Source organism: Maniola jurtina, chromosome 6, assembly GCF_905333055.1.
Source record: "Maniola jurtina chromosome 6, ilManJurt1.1, whole genome shotgun sequence".
Lineage (NCBI taxonomy): Eukaryota > Metazoa > Arthropoda > Insecta > Lepidoptera > Nymphalidae > Maniola > Maniola jurtina.
In genome coordinates this window covers 8,330,879-8,354,417 of record NC_060034.1, presented here as the reverse complement: position 1 = coordinate 8,354,417, position 23,539 = coordinate 8,330,879, and the positions used below count along the sequence as shown (strand labels likewise).

Below are 23,539 nucleotides of genomic sequence, written 5' to 3'. Positions count from 1 at the left end.
AAGGCAGTTGGCAGTTGGCACCACAGATCACTAGATGGTCTGAAGAGTAGGCACAGTGAAAACGTCAGTACTCAGTAGGTACTAAAGTTTTTTTTTTCTTTCTCGTCTGGCTTTACAAAGATCAGCCCATGTCAAGTTTGTAGTTATAATTGTAACAACTAACAAGTTATGGAAACTATACAAGTATGGACCCGTCTGTGCCCGCTTGCCGACACACGTACGGCACCCCCTTAGAGCGCTATCCAGTCAGTTTTAACAAAAAAAAAAAAACACTCCAAAAAAGCAGAGCACGCCCGCCAGCTAGTGCAGCTAACACCAAACACAGACGAAGTCCAATATAGTTTACTTTTACTGAGTAATGCTTTTTTGTAAGTCTGAGTATAATGCTTTTGACAATGTGACAGTCAACAGTACTCCGGATTACTGGTCTGTGGTCGTCAAAGATATTAATGGTTGCTTTATAATCTGTATTTTGGGCCATTGTGTATGGGTCTATTTTTTATCTGTTAAAAATATTTAAAAAAAAAATGAAAAATGCCAAAATGGCTGAACAAAAGTTTGCTTTGTAAAATTTTGTGGACGTGCACTTTGTCAGAACTAAAGGGAGCTTTTTATGTGATATTTAAATAATTCACTTAACATGGAATAGGGTACCGTTAGCTAATATATTATACTCCTTGTAACTAGTGACTTTTACAATGAGCGACGTCGCTATCGCTAACACTGATATGACTGAAGTGTCTGAGAAGCCGGTTCCAGAAAAAGAGGAAATTAAATTCCCGCCCTTCCCTGGTAAGCTATGATGAAATTAATCTTAATATCTACCATTGTTATAAATTAAAATGAAAAAAACTAAACATTCAATTAATATAACACAATTTCTTATTTATAAAATTGCCATAGGATTCCATCTGAATTTATGCTAGCGACTATAGAAATTCATCATTCTATTGACAGTTATTACTACTTTCACCATTATTTATCTAGACAAATAATACTTTACCAGATCCAAAGGATGAGGACTTTGATGAAGATATAGTGGAGGAAGAGAGAAATCACTATAAGACACTCTACAAAGGTAAGTGGTTTGATTTCAATGTAGAATTGAGAGATGAAGCGAACTTGCCAGTGAATTTGTTATTTGTTTTTTTTTGTAGATTTAAACTATATCACAAGTAAGAAACTGCATTGTTCTGCTTGTGACCGGCACCTAGGGTGCTCTGCACGAAATGATAACCGTATGCGTGTGCATCCTATGCTCAGGACATTAGTTTGTCAAACGTGTCATACGTTCTACAACAGTGGAGAGTTTGAGAAAGGTGATGATGGCTCGGAGCTGTACTGTCGGTGGTGTGGCCAGGGTGGACAGGTTTACTGTTGCTCTGATTGCCCTCATGTATTTTGTGCGGTAAGTTTTATAACTACTGTTAATGCTTTGTTTCATGTTTCTTTGTAACATGGTGTATAAATATTATCATTCATCAACATTATCAACCAATAGAAGTACACTGCTGGATATAGGTCTCTTGTAGAGGCTTCCACACACCACAGTTTTTTGCCACCTGAATCCAGTGACAGCTCCCTGACTCATTTGATGGTGTCTATTCGCCTAGTGGAGGTCTTCCAGCACTGCATTTTCTGGTGCAAGGTCACCATAGTACCTACTACCTTGGGACCCCAGTGTCTATTGGTTTCTCAAAATCTGTGCCCTGCCATTGCCACTTCAGCTTCACAACCTGATGAGATCTGTAGGAGATCCAGAGTAACTATTGTATCTATCAATTATTCTAGTTATACAACTACAAAATATCTCCTAATTTTTAATTGGATCATGCAGAGAAAACTCCAAGCATAGCTCTCTGAATCACCTGCTGAGTGACTCTATGCTTTCTTAGTTATTAATTTTAATTTATATTTAATTTTTCTCTTAGAAATGTATCAAAAGGAATCTGGGTACTTCCAAAATTAAGGAAATAGAAGAGTTAGATGACTGGAAATGTTTCAAATGTAATAATAAATGTTTGTGGGATCTTCGTGCACTATGCTGGGCCGTCATCCGATACTGTGACTTGAAGAACAAGTTAGTTAATGTCATTTATTAATGATAAATTTTTATATTATTTTATTTAAATTTTCTGTATCAGCAAATAATAATAGTATTGTATTAGAATGTTTTTGTTTAGTTAAAAGTGATTATGTATTAAATCTATTGTGTGATATTATTTACAATAATTATATTTTTCATCAGAATAACATATGAAGTTGAGGATCCGGTGTTAAAGGAAGTGTGTCAAAGAAGCTGCGCTCAAGATTTTTCAGAATGTTGTAAGAATAAGATTAAGAGGAGGGAGAAGCAAGAGGCAAAGAAGAAAGACACAAATGCTACAAAAGCTGCAGCTAATATTTGTAAAATACCACCAACAATACAGGTAACTAATAATGTTCTGATCAACTTTCAGCCAAAAGTAAAAGTACTAGACAGACAACTTCACAGGAGATATTAAAGGGATATGTGTACACAAACACTGGTGTGCTGTGCAGTACTCCCTTACCTAGTTTAATATGATGGCAGTCCAACATAATATGTGTAATAATACAAGGCATTCTAATAAATTGAGGCAGAGTTAGATAGCTAGAAAACTTTATTACACACAAAACAAGAAGCCTAGGCAATATTCATCTCTGGGACATACAAGCTATCTGTGTACCATTGCCAAATTTTCTGTCACAAAAACTATGTGTGTGTGTCCCTTGTCCTTCCCCAGATCTCTGTACTAAATTTCGTTTAAAAGATGGAACATGCTTTAACTGGCATCCAAAAGCTGAACATGAATGAAGCGTAATTTTTAGGGATGTTCTTAAAAATAGAATTAGAAGTAATCTTTCTTTAACAAATTGTGTGTATTAAAGGGAAACTGGAAGAAAGTATAGTTTTCCTTTATTTCTAACAAAAAACACGCAAAAATAGTCTTAACTATCATAAATAATGAATAACTGAAAGAATCGTTGTTATGCAGGTGAAAAAGTTTGCTTCAATTAGTATGGAGGAACCGACAAAACAAGAAAAGAAAGCCCAGAAACGGCCAGCGAGTCCCAGAAACAAAGTGATTGTGAAAAATCAAATGTCAATACCAAACAAGTTGATCAGCCACTTGACTTTGCCTTCAATGCCAAAAAAAATCAGAGTGAGTTACATAATTTTAGATAATTATACTTGAGTACCCAATACAAAGCAGGGTTTATGTGTACATCAGTCTGTTCGTCATCATTCTTTAGAGACTAAATGCATGGGCTGATTGTAATAGTCCTTTCACTATTAGATATGTGTTACTTTTGCTAGTGTCATTAAAGATAACGAAGTATTGATAAAATAATAGTAATACGGCACCCACTCCTTTAAGTTAAAAGGAGCACAGCTAAACTCTTTATTCTATATACAGTATTTAAAGCTCTTTATTGTATGTAAAGCTTCAACATTTTATTAATTGTTATTCCAGATGCCCACTTCTCCTGTAATTAATCCTGTAAGATTTAACAATGATAGAAAACTCACTCCGAACTTTTCCTGCTACTCAAGGATACGGCCCAAACCACCACAGATGCCTATCATGTATAATGGTTTCAATACTTCTTCTCCAGCATTTTGTGATAATATAAATTTGTCACTGGAAAGTCTGACACAGGTAATTTTTATCTCTTGATGTTAATTTGTATTTGATTTTTGTAACAGTTAACATATACAGTTATATGCATGCACATTGCACAACAAAAAAAAATCTGGACTATAGGGGTCTTAGTCTCTCTAATCAGTCTCTTTTATCCGACAAATTCGATAGTTCGACACTTCCCTGCAAAACATTTGTGGGATTACCGGGATTGTAATTGGGAATTATAAAGCTTTAAAAAACTATAATTATACATATTATTTACTAAGGGTAGATTTTTCAATGGCCAAATAATGTTTAAATCCTCCATATTATTTTTGTAATAATATGGAGTGTGCCCATTTGAGTGTAGTATTATTATTATTGCATTGTGGGTTATTATGAGTAAAAAGTAGGTAGTAATTGTAAGTTTGATTTTATATCCTAGGGTTTGGATATGTCGGCAATGGCAGCACTCGCCGGCCCCGGCTCTTCTCAAGATGATGATGTTGTATGCACTCCTGATTTCCCTCTGGAACCTTTATGTGAGGTAAGATATCCCTATGTCACTAGTTACCCACCCTGGCCTCGCCCGGTTAGCCCCTAGCAAAAAGTATCCACTAAAGTTTTAGGTTTAATCATAGTTTTATTTTAATTTAGTTCATAATGATGAGTTTAGTTCATAACTTTTGGGGGCAACAATTCCACAGAACTTTGTTTTCATATAAAGGCCGGACCGCTTTACAGCGGCGCTGCGCGTGTCCTTCGCTTTACGTAAAGTATTTAGCACTTCAGTAGGATGCCACATGGGTTTAATTAAACTGCTATACCTTTTCCAAGTTAGGCCGCTTCCACCTTAGACTTGTCCTTTATCAGCATGCGAGATGCAGTGGAGTGACAAGTTGCGGTATGGTGTAATGTTGCAGGTGACGGAGGACCCCGGCGACGACGACGTGCAGTGCATCACGCCGGGCCCCGTGGCCGCGCCCAAGCCCGTGCCCGCGCCCGCGCGCGCGCTGCCCGACCTCAGCCCCGACAACATCATCCAGATGACCGACAACGACGTGACCGTCAACGCGTCCACCGGCGGCCTCAAGTTCCGCGTCGACCCGCAGACGCTGTCCTCCAACAAGATGTACCGCCTGCCCGACGGCCGCATCTTCGCCATCAACGCCAACCCGCTCATGCCCGGCGGCTACTCCGCCACCATCGTGGCCGTCACGGACAGCGGCCTGAGCAAGGCGCCGGCCAAGGGCGCCACGTTCGCCGCCAAGCTGAGCGCCGTGCCGTCCAACTCCACGCCGCCGCCGCTCAGGGCCCGCAACCAGGCGAGCCGCGCCCCGAGGCGCAGCACGCCCAAGTCGGCCAAAGCTACCCGCGCCGCAAAGACCTCTGCGGAGACGCCCGCGCGCGTCTGCGATTTGGACGTGCCCGTCGAGTGGTATCGGTACAATCTCGTCGACGCCATCGACGCTCTCGAGTACTCTCTGTCGCGGTTACATCAGCTGAAGAAGGACGCGACCACGATGCACCTGCGGACGCGCTCCCTCAACGAGATGCGTCTGTTGCATCGCTCCTTAGAGCGCTCCTTGACCACGTCGATGACCAGATTTAAAGAGATACGAGACAACTTGAACAAGGAGTACAAACAGTATGTCACGAAGAAAACTGCCGCCCCCAGCGTCACCAACAGCGACGACGACGACGACGATGTCGAAATACTGCCGGAGGATGCCAACGACGACCCGATTTATATAGATGAAAACTCTATGGAATCTACCCAGAATGACAACCAGGAAGTGGACTTGACAGCCGCCGGCAGCAGTGACTTCAATGACAGTGGTGACAAATCTCCGGGCAAAAATGAGCCCGCTAAGGATCCGCTGAGCTCAGGTCCGGAATTGTGCCAAAAGGAAGAAGATAATGAGTGTAACACTTTAGATGATACAGAAAATGGTGCTCGAGATAATGGACATTTAGAAGAAGAAAATGTTCCACAAATAGACTCCAAGAGTAGAAATGATGACAAAAACATTGTAGATGAAACTGGAGCAACATCTAAAGAAAATGAAAATAGTCAAGAAGAGCCTCAAAAAGAGCGCGAGATGGAAAATGAAATCTCTGAAAGTGATATGAATGGGCGAACCGAAAAGTCTAATGATGTAAATGATACTGAGAAAATTGATAAATTAGATGAAGAAAATATTTTAAACGAAAATTCGGATAGTGAAAAAAAGATAATGGATGCAGAGATGAGTGATGAAATGATTGAAGATTTGTTGAAAGATGATAATGCTGGCAATGGTGATGACGTGGTTGCGAACAGTGATGAAGTGGTTGGCAACGATGATGACATGTCTGGCAACGATGACGACGCAACTGGCGTTGGCGATGACGCGGCTGTCAATGGTGATGACCCAGCCGGTGTTGGTGATTCCGCGGCTGGCAAGGGCGATGACGCTGCCGGCAATGGTGATGACACTGTTCATTCCTTAGATGTTTCCGATGAAATTCAAGATGTTTTAGAATCTGAAAAGGACTAGTATAAAATAGTAAGTTTTTATTGTATGCACATAATTAAGGAAACTCCTTTTGCTAAGTTTATAGAGTGGTTAAAATAAGGAATATTACATTATAAATAATAAGTATGACAGATTTGCGAAAAAGTAAAATATCTGTTGGATAATATTTCCTAAAATACTTTTTGTTGTGATATTGCTAATAGCTTTTTGATCGTTATTTGTTAAAGTATCAATATCAATATTAGCATTTTTTTTATTTAATCTCCAGTTATTCATAAACAGAACAGTGTAAAGTCTAGACATAGTCGAATGATATGATGTATAAATGTATTGGTCACATTTCTTCATAATGTTTATTATGAATAACAATTAAATTTCATAACTATTTTCTAATTTTTACACAATTTCCACTTACCATTAAGGGCGCTAACATGCTTTTAATACGGTACTCGAAACTACCTACCAACTTGTATTATGGATTCTGAGTATAAGTTTTCAAGTTTTGAAAAACCGGCCAAGTGCGAGTCAGACTCGCGCACCGAGGGTTCCGTACTCAGGTATTTTTCCCAACATTTTGCACGATAAATCAAAAACTATTTTGCATAAAAATAAATAAAAATAAAAAAATCTGTGAATAGATCTGTTTTAGAATTTGCAGGTAAATCCCTTTTATATGATACCACACTTGGTATAGTTATCATAATAATACTTTGAAAATTGAAAATACAAATTATTTGTTCAAGAACACTTTTTTTAATTATGTAACCAAAATTAACGGTTTTTGGATTTTTCCTTTACTTGTGCTATAAGACTTTCCTACCTGCCAAATTTCATGATTCTAGGTCAACGGGAAGTACCCTATAGGTTCTCTAGACAGACGGACACACAGACAGACAACAATGTGAACCTATAAGGGTTCCGTTTTTGCTTTTAAGGTACGGAAACCTAAAAAATTGCACCCGAGTTGCCCGCGAAATTCAAATTTAATTTGGTTTTTCGCAATTTGTAAACTAATTCGACAACGTAGGCTTATGGTATTTTAATTGCGACAATGGCAGGATCATCCTCACAGGTTTATATGAAAATCTTTACTTGAAAAAGGTCCAGTTTAAGAAATTAGCTCTAGTATCGATTAATTTGTGAGAATAGTCGATACTAGAGCTAATTTCTCAAACTGGTTTAACCAATAAGTTTACAAATTGCGAAAAACCACATTAAATTTGAATTTCGCGGGCAGGCCTGTCTCTTCCACCTTAATGTATCAAAAATCTAAATACAAAAATTTCGAATTACTGGCTAATTATAACGATTAGCGAATTAAGCTTGTAGTTCTATTTATATCATGGACTTTCGCAAAGTAACACCTACTTCTATCCAACATTGGCCCAATTCAAATTCAAATTCAAATTCAAATTATTTTTATTCAATTAAACTTTTACAAGTGCTTTTGAATCGTCAAAATAATCTACCACTGGTTCGGAATGCTGTTCCTACCGAGAAGAACCAGCAAGAAACTCGGCGGTTGCTCTTTTCAAATGTACAATTTACAATAATATGCCATACTGTATACAAGCAATTGCAGCGCCGTGTATTGCTGGAGCGCATCAAATCCAAGCTTTTTTGTCATTTACATAATCTTCGATTGTATAATAAGCTTTTTTCAGGAGCATACTTTTAATAGATTTTTTAAACTTGTGTAAAGGCAAGTCTAAAATTGATTGTGGAATTTTATTATAAAATATTACACTCATTCCCACAAACGATTTTCCAACTTTCCTGAGGCGGAGCGTAGGATATGCGAGCCTATCACGGTTTCTAGTTTGCCGGTCGTGGAAATCACCGATTTTTTTGTAACTATGAATGTTTTGTCGTACAAAAATTATATTAGCGTAAATATATTGAGAAGCTACTGTAAGAATACCTATTTCCTTAAATTTCTCTCGTAGGGAATCGCGCGGTTTTAAATTATAGATTGCGCGTATTGCCCTTTTTTGTAATACGAAAATTTTTCCAATATCTGCCGCTTTACCCCATAGTAAGATTCCGTAAGACATAATACTGTGAAAATAGGCAAAATATACAATTTTTGCAGTTTCCACATCAGTTATCTGTCGAATCTTTCTAACAGCGTAAGCAGCAGAGCTGAGTTTACCAGCAAGTGTTGATATATGGGCGTTCCATTGAAGCTTTGCATCTAAAGTTATCCCTAGGAACACGGTAGTTTCTTCTACTTTCAACATATCATTATTTACCATTAAATTAAAATCATTTGCCGTCTTAGTATTGGGCAATGCGAATTCGACACACTTAGTTTTCTTTGCATTTAAAAGCAAATTATTAACAGTAAACCAATGAGTAACCTGCGATATGGTTCTATTTACATCGTCAAAATTATTATAATTTCTATCGACTTTAAAAATCAAAGACGTATCATCAGCAAATAGTACAATATCGCAATTATTTTGGACGAAATATGGTAAATCGTTTATATATACCAAAAACATGAAGGGACCTAAGATAGAGCCTTGTGGAACACCCATTAGTGAGGCTGATCCGGATGACTTCACATCATTTACACATACAGTTTGTATACGATCACTGAGGTAGGACGCAATGAGACTAAGCGCAGAGTCTTTGATTCCATAGTGGTTCAATTTAGCCAAGAGAGTCTCATGCGAAACGCAATCGAATGCTTTAGACAAATCACAGAAAATTCCAATAGCATTCTGTGAGTTCTCCCATGCATCGAATATATGCTTTAAAAGCATTGCGCCCGCATCGATTGTTGATCGACCTTTAGTAAAACCATACTGCTCCGAATGAAGTAATTTATTCAGATTAAAGTGCTGGAGCAGTTGGTTGAGCATAATTTTTTCAAATATCTTGCTAAAAGTCGGTAAAATTGAAATTGGCCTGTAATTATTTGGGTCAGTTTTACTACCCGATTTAAAAAGAGGAATTAATTTACTGTATTTCATAAGATCTGGAAAGGATCCTGAATCTACGGACTCATTAAAGATTAGAGCAAGATATGGAGCAACAATATCAATAATATTGCTGATTACTTTTACTGAAATTCCCCATAGGTCTCCGGTTTTTTTGTACTGTAGCGATTTGAATACTTTAACAATATCATATGGGGTAACGTGTTCAAATTTAAATAATACACTGCACTCAGAAACATTGCTCCTTAGAAGAGTGTAGGCTTGCGTTGGCGACGAGTTAAGGGAACTGGTAGTGGTAACTGGAATGTTTCGAAAAAAGTCCTCAAATACGTTTGCTATTTCTAAGTCGGAGTCAGTAATATGGTTGTTAATTTTAAGTTCCAATTTATTATTTTCCACTTTACGTTTCCCAGTTTCATCTGTGATGATATCCCAAGCTGCTTTGATTTTATTATCAGAATTAATAATTTTCTGTTTTATGTGAATTGACTTAGCTTGTATGCAAACATTTCTAAATAATTTTGAATAATTTCTTACATACTGAACAAATGTTGGAGTATAATTATATTGCTTTTCTGCATACAAGTCAAACAGCTTGTTCCTACTTTTATAAATGCCAGCAGTAGCCCACTCACTAAATTTAAGATTTTTAAACAATCTTTTTTCTATGACTTTAAAAATACAATTAAATTGGGAGTTTATACAGCTAAAAAAAGCTTTATAGAGTTCATCCGGACCACCCTGTGTAAGGTCAATTGTAGGTAAAGTAGATAAAATATTGAGTTTGAATTGCCTTACTTTTTTGGTGGTGACTGGCCTATACTTTATAACTTTTGTTATATTTTGTTGAGAGCTGGGAACAGATATCATTTGTCCACAGTGGTCGGATCTAAGAGTGGTGATAATGGATTTTTTAACAATTTTACAATCACCAAAAATGTTATCAATACAAGTAGCTGAAGTTGAAGTTACACGTGTGGGCTCAACAAAAATGTTTTCTAAATTAAAACTTTTAAATAAGTTAAGTAATCTGTCTGTAAAGGAGGTGTGAAGTAAAATATCAATATTAAAGTCTCCACAAATCAATATTTTTTTTGATGACCTACATATCCGCCTCAGTGCCTCCTCCATGACGTCCTCAAACAGAGAAAAGTCACCCGAAGGAGGTCGGTATGCGCAAACTATAATATATCGCTCCAGCTCAACACAGGACAGCTCAATAGTGCGTTCAACCGAAAGATTAAGAATGTCTTTTCGTTCCTTGTAATTAATGTTGTTGCGGGTTATTATCATAGATCCTCCGCGAATAGCCTTCTTTCTTGTGAACGCACTTGACAATGAATAATTTCCAAGATTGACAATTAATTGATAACTATTGAGCCAATGCTCAGTAAGGCATAGAATATCGATATCTAATTTTTTTATAAAAAGTTCAATTTCATATTCTTTTCCAGACAAGCCCTGTATATTTTGGTGTACAAGATTAATCATACAGTGCTTGTCTGTTGTGTTACTACTTGATTTAAAAATTTAAAAATTTTTTTTTGTCAATTTCAATGTCTCGTGTCCCAGCTTCCGTCTCGAATATGTAAATAAATACTGTTATAAAAAAAAACAAAGATATTACAAATACGAAATTGAGCGGTAGCGCCGGTTATTTAGAGTATGTTTGCGCTTTTATAGTACAGTGTAGGAGAACCTCGCTATATTGAAATTTTTTTATTAGGTAAATCTAAATAATATATTTTGTTCTTGTTTTTTTTTACTAAATAGTATACAGGGTAGAAAATATGCTGTTCAATATCAATTAGATGTATATACCAATAAAATTAGGGGTATGACAATTAAACTGGATAGTCTTCTACCACTTTAGACTGCATCATCACTTATAACCAGGTGAAAGTCCAGGGCTAATTTTGTAATGGAAAAGACGTGTTAATATTAAGACGTTTTTATATGAGGACCTGACGAACAAAACAGTGTAATTGCACAAAATAAAATTTTACAGGAGAAAAAACTGAACGAAATCTTTTAAAACTTTACTAGTTTTAGGCAGTTTTGTTAGAAAATGTGTTCAGATTTGTATTCAGTGGGCCAAAAACGTCCGGATTAAAGAAAAAACCGGTCAAGTACGAGTCGGACTCGCTTACGAAGGGTTCCGTACCATCATACAAAATGTTTTGGAATGAAATGATCTATTTGTTTTTTACATAGGATATATATTTTAATATTCAATATTATTTTTTATATGCAATACTCCAAAATAATGACAACAGCGCCATCTGTATGTGATTTAGTAAATATCATATAGATGGCGCTTTTGTAATAGAACACATTTAATTTTTTTTTGTGTGACGTAACCACACGGTTTTCGGATTTTTTCTTTAAAGTGATCCTATAAGGGTTCCGTTTTTCCTTTTGAAGTACGGAACCCTAAAAATTATTTTATGTTCTATTTCACGAAGACCGTTTGACTATGTTTGTATGGGTGCAGTGGGTATACATTATTGTTTAAGGCTGGTTTTACAGTGACGCTTACCGTCCGCGCGGGTGGTAAGCGCGGTGGCCGAATAGCCGTCAGCGCGGGCCATCCGCGCGACTATGTAACGATCCAAGAGACGCAAAGCTCGTGGCCCGCGACGCTTACCAACCGCACTGGCGAAAGCGTCACTGTAAAACCACACATAGAGTGTATGTGGCGCTCAGTCTTGACCGCAACGCTGTTTACGTTACGCACACAAATGCATTAACGCTTATTGGTACAATCACTATATCTGCAATCAAGTTTGAGCAGTCTTCATAAAATAAACTGTACCTACACCATTTTGTCCGTCAGTTCCTTATGTCGAGAAAGTCATTGTTTAATATTTTTTGCACTTAATATTTCCACCCTGTATGGTATTGATCCTCTTGTCAGTAACAGATAATTTCATTATTTTTGTTTAGATATAACTGTTACAGGTTATGATTTTACTATAAAGGTTCTTTATTACATTGTAATAATTAGGAAATGACTAGTGTGTACTATCATTGAATGGTACTTTTTACTTTTTGTGTCGCATTAAATAAAATATTAATAACAGCAATTGTTTTTTAATAGTAGAAAATTATGAAGTTAACCTGCGTCCTGCACAAAAAATAAAACAAGTTTAACGGATGATTTATCATTTACCTCTGTATGAAATCTGTCAGTGTGTTCAACTCTTGTTTAAGTTTTTTCCACTCTATTCGTCATCACCATACCTACGTCTTACGCATTACCACTTTTTAACTTGAAGGGACCTCGCGCACTACGCGGCCACGACAACGGCCGCAGTGCCGCAGTTTTAAATTTTTCTAAAAATATGTAGTTTTAAAATTACAGGGACTCAAAGATTTGTATGTGAATTTTTAAGACCGCGTAACTTTGAAACCGAATATTTTAACAGAAATCTGACCTGTCTTATAAATCCTATGTGTTTTAAAGTTAATTTTTTTAAAAGAATATTAGTCATTTTAATCATGACTAACATTCCCCTTTCCCCTCCAATAAGCGTTAAGCTTGTGGAAGGTGGGGTGGGTATGACAATAGGGCAACGGCTGGGGTTTAAACCGCTAACCTTTCGGATTTCAGTCCGCTCCTATAACCGTTGAACTTTTGAGGCTTATTGATATTGATTTTATGTTACTATATTTTAAAATAATAAAACACGTAATAAGAGTAAAATTTATTTAATTACAAATAATTGCATAATTGTTACGTGAAAAGGATCCAACCCACACCAAGTTAGTTTGTAAATATTAAGGCCAAATATCTTAGGCGCCATCTCCACGGGCGAGAGAATCGCAGCGATAGTCTCGCCGTATGACAAAATTCGATACGAACTCTAAGGGATAATCTCCACAGGGCGATCCGACTTTTGTCACTCGGCGAGACTATCGCCGCGATTCTATCGTCCATGGGGATGGCGCCTTACGATTTAAAATCTAAAACACAGCTAAGTCTGAAATTTAAAATTCAATATCTAGAAGCTAACTCGGCGTGGGTTGGTCTGTTTCCACGTAACAACGTCCAGTTCTTATATTAATAAAATGCAGTTAAGGCGTTAAAATGTAAAAGCTAATAAATAACACTGATTGGATCAGATTAATTAATCAAGAAATAGTTACTTTTATCACAATTATTGTGTACTTATGAAACTTATTTAATATCGAAAAAAATAGTAAAAAATTACAATACGTTTAATAAGACATTTTTGACTTAATAACGGAAATGCCCTTTTCTTGACCGCTCCTCGTGATAGACTCGCATCGGTGAGTAGTTGCCGTTCGATCCTCCGTTTGTATTCAATCCTGAAACATTACATAGAAAATTAGAACTGAAAATGATAAGTTAAATTATATAATACGTAAAGAGGCGTGCATAGAGCTTGAAGACTGGGTAGGGTAGGGTAGGGTAGGTAGCCACCTATTTACTAGCAGGCAGGTCATAATGAAAAATAAGCGTCGAATTATTAATTAGGGTAAGCAGTGCATTTATGTCTCTATGACATGCACGTCATTGCTACATAGGTATACTAGGTGGATTGAAAAAATTCACAGCTTCATATTTTTATTTACTCGCCTCAACTAGTTCATACATTTGGTGGTCACATTGTTAAGTTTTGTTGGTGTAGAATTAGTTGTTTTTAAGTTCGGGCTAGACTGAGTTCCACGATAACATTGAAAACAATATTGTAGTACCATTACAAAATGGAAATAACTCAAGGGTACCTATCTACCAATACCACTAAAATTAGGTTATAAAATTTACTATGAAGACCTGGAGGAATCTTAGATTAAAATTAGTTTAGAAGCGTTGGGAAGTTAGACATGCATAGAGCTAAATGCAGATTATGTCGGGGGAAAAAATTACCTACGTATTTTGTTTTAACTAGGCCGCGAACTATACAATCCACCCACGTACAAGTTGTGCAACTGCTAATATTTCACAGGTGAATTGTCTACTGTGCTTTTAAATCCTTCACCCTACATACCTTTACCATTAAGTTGTCCATCCACTGTGCTTGCTTTACGTACAAAATATAATAATAGAAATTTTGAACTGATTAAAAACAAATGGCCAATCAATTAAATAGAAACTACCATTTAAGATTAGTTATACACCAGTATAAGATACTTTAAAGATTTTCTTGTTGATTGATTGAACCATGTTTTCAAGATCAGTGAATGCAAGGAGTTAGGGACAATCCTCTCTTCTTACAATGTCTTGTAGTGGTAATTTCAAATTACTGTTAAGATCTAGGGTTAAAGTAAAGCCATAATAGAATATTGGTTAGCGTATCAATGGTATTAAATCTAGGGCATCGTATATTACGATTTTAAATAATCAATAGAGTTAAAGGCGCTTAAAAACAAGTGCAGTAGCTCAGGAAGCAGCGAAAGTAAGAAGTATCGAATCAAATGATAGAAACAAGGAGTCAGAGAGAACTGGAGTCTAGCATATAATACGAAAGAGTAGTGTAGTATCCCTGCAATAGAGACTTGAAAAGTATCTAAGGCTAACTCAGGGGGAGTCAAAAAAGAAGTTAAGTACTATGAGAGTGACGGAATAGAAAGGGCGACGGTGATTGCGCACACACATATGCACTCTAACAATAGCTCTTTAGTAGTTGGCTAGTCTTCGTTGAGATTGGCTAGGTACTATGGCAGACATTTAATCAGGAGGAAAACCCTGCGGCAATGATTTAAGAAGTAGTAGGGAAATGCGGTCGAGACAAAGATAACTTGTATATTGAGTTGTGTCATTAAAGAAATTACGGCATTAATTTTACTATACCGTTTCATTTACATTTGTGTATAGTGTGTGACTGAGACGGATTGATTAGCGCCGCTTCGTTTCGATTAATTTCTTTAATGACCAAGTTAAGGGGGTGTTAAAAGGTAGAAGTGCGCGTTACCTTGTAGCAGATGGCTGGGCGGCGCGACGGCGGGCGAGGCGCAGCGCGGCGCCAGCAGCAGGTGGTAGAGCGCCAGGTACACCGCGGCCGCCACCAGCGCCGCCACGCCCAGCGCGCGGTACGCGTCGCGCTGCGACGCCAGCGGCGGCTCCAGCGACACCAGGCCGCTGATGATGGCGCCGATACACCGACCTGCACACAATCCCGTCACCAAAATTATTTCGCCATAGTCAACTTGTGGTGTTTTTTCTGTGGACCTGCAAACCGGCAGTAATAACCTAGCTATTGGTTAAGATTTGGCCTCCCATCCGTGGGTTCGGGTAACGATTCCGGGCACATAACTTATTGGAGTTATGTGCATGTGCAGTAATATATGCCAATACGTCTGTCAATCCGCATTTGACCAGCGTGACTCACCGATACAGAAGTGCGCAATGACCGGCGCGGCCTGTCCGGTTGTGGTGTACTTGCGGGGCACGAGGTGACGGAAGTACAGCACGGCCGTGACCCACACCAGGCTCAGCGTGAACACCTCCAGCAGCTCGCACACCACCACCCACGAGTAGGACTCGCTGTACGCTAGACCTGCAGGGAATATATTAAATCAGTTAATTACTTTTTTAGTGTGAAAGTTTATTCGTTACTATTTCACATGATGCAGGTGATAAATCGGCGTTTTTTAGGTGCCTGTTCTATGAGCTAGCTATGCTACTCACCCGTGTAGCGCAGGCAGTAGAATGTGAAGGCGGTGATGAAGACGTTGGAGTGTCCGATGTAGTCCACGAGCGCCTCGGCCCACCACAGCGCGGGCACCGCGGGCAGCGCGCCCGCCGTCATCGTCAGCCCCACCTCCAGCGCCGTGCCGTTCAGTTGTTGCACCGTCCTGCATATTCACTTGTTTTAGTGGAGAAGTAGGTGCCATAGGAAGCTATGACTCGTGCCAATAGCAAAAATCGACTTACACACTTATATGATCCTGTTTATAGTGTGCGAGTGAGATAGAATGATTAGCGTAGCTTCGTTTCGAAGTCCCGCTCCCGACAAGTACAATACAATTGTGGAACTGTGTTATTGTGTGAATCAACATCTCTTGAAGACGCTATGTTGTCGAAATTAAACGTGCGTGTGTTTTACATTAGAGGGTTTGTGACGTTAAGTTGTTTTGCGTGGCTGTTCGCTTGCTTTTCCTGCGTGAGTAGAGGCAGAAGAATTGACAATGGATATCGCATGTTGCGCAATTAAAAATAAAAGTCCTGAGTCACGCATTGACTGGCACCATCAATGCCCATACAAGCACTTTCAACTAGAAAACTGAAAATTTTGCATAGGTTCTCTTTATAATGTGGACAAGGAAATAGGCATAAGGCCGGGTTTTGTGAAATTCCCAAGGGTCGCTAGTTGAAAAATAAAACGATATATGGAAAGGCAAGGATAAGTAGGTAAGTACACACCGCGATTTTGCGGTAAAATTGAATTAGCAAAAAGCATCAGTTACCATGGAAGATAGGCGTCGATGCCGCTCCACAGCGTGCCCAGCAGCACGACCACCGCGAACACAGCCGCGGTCTCCGCGCCGTAGCGCCGCACCGCGCTCATCGGCATGGCCAGCACACCAGACGCCGTGTGCCACCACCACTCGGGCGTGGACAGCGGCATGTGCCTGATTGCAAACCGATCATATTACAACGTGTTCTATTTCACGAAGACCTTTTGGCTATGTTTGTGTAAGTGCACACAACACACACACACACACCTGCTCATTGTTATAGTGTGCGTGGCGCTCAGTTTCGACTGCGACGCGGTTTACGTTACACACAAATGCTGTATTACTTATTGGTATTTGGTACACTCACTAGTATAACCAAGGCTGAGCGGTCATCGTGAAATAGAACATCTATAACAACCCATACAGTAAAGTGCCCGGCAAACAACTTGAACCTTAAGAGGCTTGGTGGGGGAAGATTGGCGAATCCAAAGAGCGAGGATCGACTTATCAACCAATTGCGCGCACCCGCCATTCGCCAGCCAATTGCATCAACGTTCAAGTTGCTTGCCGGGCACTGTAAGTCTGTAGTACAAACTTTAATCTTCCTGATTTCGCTCTGTAAACTTAGTACTACTTAGTAAGTTACATCTCACCAACGTTGATCAAATTAAAGCATTTAAAGACAATGACGACAGAAGAAAATGGACCTAAAGATCATTTTCTTAAAGTCCAAAATTCAGTAAAACTAATTTTTACTATGCAAGGTTTGCGCTTGGAGTGCTCGCTGTAGATGGATGGATGAACTTGAACATTGAAACAATGCTGTTAAGATTAAGTTTACTTTAACGGTAAAGTATTTCGAAGCTCGAATTCTATCAAAGTTGTTGGTGAGATATAAAATCTTACAAGCCTACTAAAGTAGTGACGAGTAGCGTCGCATTAGCATATTATCAGCGAGAATACGGGGCCCCGGAAGCGGAGCAATACCCGCGTAATTATTCATTCCGGAGCGGGGTATAAGTAAAGTGTTTTATGCTTACTGTACCGGCACAAACATAGGACAGTTGCAACCTCAGAGCAAAGAAATTAGCTATAGTATCGACTAATTTTGAGTAACTCATGTCAAACTCATTATTTTGACTAATCTCTTAAACTGAACACTACACACAAGTAAAGATTTTTATGTAATCCTGTGAAGATGATACTGCCATTGTCGGAATGCCATAAGCCTACTTTGACGTATTAATTTACAAATTGCGAAAAACCAAATTAAATTTGAATTTCGCGGGCAGACTCGTCTCATGCACCTTAATACCTGACTGTCATCTATGCGTCAAAATTCATTAAAAAATTCTTAAAAACCTACATTTACAAAGTTTCAGGATACAATATTACTGTAAAAACAAAAGCAACAACGTCCTTCATGCGTCGACATTTTTATGCAGTGCTTTTTGTGAGTAACTAGGTACATTTCGAGCATTGTGGTTGTGGAGCGTGGTTAGTTTATTGTTATCGCACGCAACATTCCACTATACTAGGTACCTACATAGGTTTTCATGTTGCAAACTTTGAAATAGCACATGTAGGTTAATGATATAGGCATTGTTTGCGACAGGTCGAGATGGTAATTTACTATTGAGGCGACATCGCATACCGGGTAATCGAAATGTATACTTTTTGGTACACAAAAAATGAGAGAAAAATAATAATTAATTTATTATTACCACCTTTTTTGAAAGTAATATCATGTTGTTTATCACAATCGCAATCAAATGAACATCGCTGGAAACACTTGACTTGAACAATAATTTAATTATGAAAGTGGTTTTAATTGTTCATGTGGTCCTACTGATTTTGAATCGGATTTCATTCTGGACATAGACTCTTTTCGATATGCCAATGTAAAACGCAGCCCTATCCAGTGTGTTTATAACAATTATTTTTCCATTCGACGTTAGGTACCATAATCAATATTCTAATACGTTTCAGCCTAGTCCTCGTGTTTGAGAATGGATTATTGGAACGCCTAAAACTCTATGTACGATCGGCCTCAGAATTCGAGTAGCAATTCTGCGAAACTGTTGCGTCAAAAATCTGTTGCACTTATGACCTTTTTCTATAAATATGGCACACAAACCTAACGCATCATTAAGGTGCTAAACGACTTACTGCCTTTGACTGTACTTACGTATCAACCAGTAGTATGAGGGCACCTATCAGCATGAACACAGCGTGCATAACGAAGGGCACCAAGTAAGGCGCATCGGGCATGTTTGTGGCCGCCAGCCCGGCCAGCGGCGGGAACACGGCCAGCCCCAGCGTGCCGCACGCCAGCTGCCGCCCCACGTCCCCACGCCCCAGCGACGTCTCCCTGGTGGCTATGACGCACGCGGCGCCCAGCAGGGCCAGCGCCGCTGTCGGCCAAATGTCTGCTAGTATCCTATAGTGTGTAGGAAAAAGAAATTAGAATATATGGGATCTTATTCCCATTGCTGAAGATCGTGACCTCATTCTAATATTTACATAATGGTAGGAGCTTTCTTGGGATAATAATGGTGGTGGGTTCCCGGATCATTCCGCATACAACTTGACGAGAGAACGAGATTTCGAAGCTAAGGTTTTTGTTTTTATTATCAGATGTTAGCCTTAACCTGCGTAAGTGCGGAAGCGTTTGATTTGCACTTTCATTAGGCCACAACTAGGCTACATGTCCCTTATTGAATGTGCAGATTATTCAATTTTGTTAAGACATCTAAGACCCTAAGATTCAAACACGAAACGTGCAAATAGAAACCCAGAAATCTTGAAATATAGTGTGCCCCATGTATCAAATTTAATTTTAAAAGCAATGTTTGGAAGTTATCATTTTGCGATTGCTTTTAAATAACAGCTAAAGAAAGGGATGAAAACTTTTGGTCTATGGGTGTAATTAATATTATCTAAGTAAGTGTCTGTTGAGACTTGAGAGTTATAAACAAATGTTAACAAAATTCATCAGATATTTTGTCTAACTAATATTAGTAATAACCTACCTGATGATAAAGTAAGTCCAGAAGGTGTAAGTCGGATCGCCAATGATTTGGCGGCATTCGGCATCTGCTAGGACGCCGTCGGGCTCGTCATATGGATCGAGCACTTGGCAGCGCACCGCGGGGTGGCATGTCTCTCCGTTGTGCACTATGTCCTTCAAGCGATCCGACGGCACTAGACACTTGGATGGTCCACCTGTAATGGTTACCTACGATTAATTTTAATAATGGGCAACTATAATGAGAAATACACATGGATGCAATCCTCCTTGCAATCGGCTAACCCCAGTGTTAGATTATAGTAGTATCGGATAGAATCAGGCGTTACTTTGCGGAAGTTCATGTTTAGCAAGAAACAGTTAAAAATTATTTTGCTATAATCCGCCAACAGGATAAATCTGTATGGTCAAACATGCAGTTACAAGCTAAGCACCGCTTACCTTCCCAACCAAGCAATAAAGCCAAGTTCCCAAGCAAGCACTGCCACCACCATTCACATGCAACACCACACAAGACTTTTCCACTACTCTCGACGCACGTTTCGCCCCGACACCGGAGCATCCTCAGGAGATTTTGACTTTACAATGCTGTATTGTCAAGTGCTTGCTTGGGAACTTGGCTTTATTGCTTGGTTGGGAAGGTAAGCGGTGCTTAGCTTGTAACTGCATGTTTGACCATACAGATTTATCCTGTTGGCGGATTATAGCAAAATAATTTTTAACTGTTTCTTGCTATAGTAGTATCATTCAGTGTTAGACACTGAGTTAGTGAATCACCCTGCACTTAGATACTACTCAAAGTAAGCTGGCAAACACGTTGAAGTAGGCCGCGAAACGGGAACGAGAGCTGGAGGCTAACGCTCATCCGCTCCTTTGAAGAATACAGAGAAGAAAGGAGACCTTATGCTCATCTTTTCCGGCCATAGAAAATAGGTCCAAACCTATGCCGGTTCAACGTCGGGACCTCTCAGTGGCATCGACACCGGGGATCCTAAGATGCCTGTGCCGCTGGGTTTTTATTACGGGTATTCTGGCAGAACCTGTGAGTCTTACGTATCCGCTTTTGAGTGGAATTAATATTTGCAGGGACAATGAGTAGGTTATTTTTTAAATAAAAAAAATAGCAAGCAAACGAGAGCAGGCGGGTCACCTGATATTAAGTGATTACCGCCCATGAACATTTGCAGCACCCTGCACCAGAGCCACCACCGATGCGTTGCCGGCCTTTCAGGAATTTATTTATTGGTCCGGCCCTTGAATAACCCTCTCTTTTATTCCTAAAACAATTAAAACAACTGAGTAATATAACGAACTCACCTGTACGATAATTGCACCAGTTGTTCTCAGCGGTGGAGTTATCCTTAGGAGGCTCGGGCGCTATCAGCGCGAGCGGCACCCGGAGCCTGTTCACGTGCTGCATGTACACCAAGCATTGCCCGTTGTAGCACAGGTGTGGCGGGTTGAACTCAAAGTCATCTTCTTCTTCGGCCTCGTCTGTCACTGGTGCTGGAGACTGGTTTCACAATATTTTTGGTTTAAATTATTTAACAAAAACTGGCCAAGTGCGAGCCAGACTCGCGCACAGAGGGTTCCGTATTTCCATACTACAGAAGAAGTAAAACGGTAAGAAAAACTAACTTTGTTTGTAAAGTTTTATTGTTATAATCAAAAAACTATGCTAGAATTAGTCATGCTAGAGCTTTGGTTTAATTTTTCCTGTAAATTATACGTAATAAACTCCTATTTACCATAACTACTTATTTCAGATTTTTCGATTAGTAAACTTCCGAGATAACAGTATTTTTTTTTTTCACGAGATAGGGTTTGTAGAAAGGACGGTAGGCAAGCATGACATATTTATCTTTTGAACATTTTGGCCAAACTATTCTGTATAGATGATGTAGGTAACTCTTATTTCCAGAGTCAATGTGATGCATGCATGAGTCAATCATGAACTTTGAATGAAATTATATCTCGTGACATTACTAAGCCGATATGACTAATTTTAATATTAAGTTAACTTATGAATGTTAGAGATACAAACCATATTCTTATAATCATTTGCAATGATCTCTGCAGTAGGTATCTAGCATGTATCTAGAGTGCGCTACAGTCTGATTGATCAACTTGATTGTCTCATTGATCAAATTGTCTACTGCTTGAATATTTGAAAAGAGCAACCGCCGAGATTCTTTGTAGGAAGGGCTTTCTGAACCAGTGCATAGTGGTAGATACATTTTTCATAAAAAGTTGTTTGAATGAAAAATATTTCTATTTCATTCACACGTTATGGTAGTAAACAAGATGAATACAGAAGGGTTTTTCGCAGTATCAGAAACGTCGAAGAGTACTTATTTAACATAGGTACTTACAGTGGCGTTCGCGACGCTGTTGTACATGGGGCTGAGCGTGGTCGTGGTGGAGGTGGTGGTGAAAGGCCGGGTCACCCACGTCATGTTGTCATCCGCGCATCCGTACTCGCACGCGCTTACCGCCAATACGCCAGACTACAGGCAAAGTTAACATCTTTTTACTATTCAACTAGCGATCTTGTTTCCTCGTCACCATTTTACCATCGAACCGCAAGACGTCGGGCGAGTTTGCATCCTTGAATGTCGTCGACATTCCATCTCCACGCACGAAACGTTTTGCATCATCATTCATCATACGCATGGCTAAGGTTTGGAAAACTCTTCCGCGATCTGTGTTTCCTACCAATTACAATCCGGTATCTTTAAAACAAAAGTAAATAGCCATCTACTAAACGCGTCCCATCTTAGGTCACATCGTCACTTTCCATCAGGTGTGATTGTGTGAATTTATTAAAAAAAGTAGAAAAGTAGTAATAAAGTAAACTATATCTCTCTCCAGATCTATATAACTATACCTACCCATCACTACTATCGTCTATCAGTCTTTACTTTTAGACAAAGCCTTACCCTGTAAAAGGAGAGTCGTCACCTAAATTCAACGGGCCGATGACCCAATTATAGACTAATCGATTTCAGTCATTTTTAGTTGCCCATTTATGTACATGTTGGTGATGGTATCAACAAACGTAGGTCTAAAAATATTGCTATTATCGGTATATTTTTACTCTCACGTCCGTGTGCAAAATAATCATATATTATGAAAGCCAAAATGATAACATATATATTATATATACATTTACATACATAGAATTAAATAAACTTATATACACGTTACATAAATACATACTTGCACCGGGCGGAGGATTACACCCCGGCAGGGGAGACCAAACGGATAAGTTATGGCTAGGTAGGTACCTACATAATATCTAATCATATTGGTTTTGGTCTAATTTTCTTCTAGGTAGATAAATATTTAGCTCTCACGTCCAGCGCTAGGTAGGTATACACATTACACACAAACGAAACATACAGCCACGCGACTTCGTACCTACGCTTGGATCTCAATCTATAAAAAATCCCTTGAGGCGTCTGGCGATTTGCCGGGAAACAAAAAATATCTGATAGTCATTCTTGGAACTTCCTAGTGGGCATTTAAATAGCATACCTTTTCGCCCTCCCATCTGTTGCAACGCATGCCCTCCGTGCACACCTCTTGCATGACGTAAGCGCCCTCCGCGTCGCACATAAACAACACCTGCGGCCGCCGTGCCTACACAAATCACATATTACTATTTTATTACTTTATCACAACTACTTACATACCTACCTACTACCAATTACATATATTATTTCTACTTGCACCTTGTTGATCAGCTTTAGCCTGTACCTACTCAGTATTATGTATTCTGAGGTAAATAATAATATGACTATTAATATAATTTGACCTACTATATTTTACAGGTAGGTATCTAGATATTCTATTAAATAAATAATTTCCATTCTTTACCGAACTTTTTACAGCTGGGTAGGTACAATGTAGAATGTAAACCATACGGTTTACCTACGCCAAAACAATCACGTAAGTAGGTAGGTACCCTACCTA

General features: G+C 38.9%; 2 protein-coding genes across 6 annotated transcripts in view; one reads left to right on the top strand and one right to left on the bottom strand.

The window, feature by feature from the left end:
- The first annotated feature begins 490 nt into the window (after positions 1-490).
- On the top strand, positions 491-6,773 carry LOC123866203. Its single transcript, XM_045907619.1, has 9 exons — positions 491-792; positions 1,007-1,078; positions 1,158-1,408; positions 1,932-2,080; positions 2,249-2,429; positions 3,018-3,185; positions 3,498-3,683; positions 4,093-4,194; positions 4,571-6,773. The coding sequence occupies exons 1-9, from the start codon at positions 699-701 to the stop codon at positions 6,185-6,187; spliced, it is 2,820 nt and encodes a 939-aa protein (XP_045763575.1). The 5' UTR covers positions 491-698; the 3' UTR covers positions 6,188-6,773.
- Positions 6,774-12,806: 6,033 nt separating this feature from the next.
- LOC123866204 overlaps positions 12,807-23,539 on the bottom strand; it is a 31,635-nt gene continuing 20,902 nt past the window's right edge. For all 5 annotated transcript variants that reach the window (XM_045907623.1, XM_045907624.1, XM_045907621.1 and 2 more), the window contains 10 exons: positions 23,102-23,206; positions 21,937-22,071; positions 20,882-21,077; positions 19,569-19,761; positions 18,725-18,976; positions 16,546-16,710; positions 15,767-15,933; positions 15,468-15,635; positions 15,051-15,242; positions 12,807-13,443 (listed from right to left, as the gene is read on the bottom strand). In XM_045907623.1, coding sequence (XP_045763579.1) covers positions 13,352-13,443; positions 15,051-15,242; positions 15,468-15,635; positions 15,767-15,933; positions 16,546-16,710; positions 18,725-18,976; positions 19,569-19,761; positions 20,882-21,077; positions 21,937-22,071; positions 23,102-23,206 — 1,665 coding nt within the window. In that variant the 3' untranslated portion in view covers positions 12,807-13,351. The remainder of the gene's footprint in view (positions 13,444-15,050; positions 15,243-15,467; positions 15,636-15,766; positions 15,934-16,545; positions 16,711-18,724; positions 18,977-19,568; positions 19,762-20,881; positions 21,078-21,936; positions 22,072-23,101; positions 23,207-23,539) is intronic.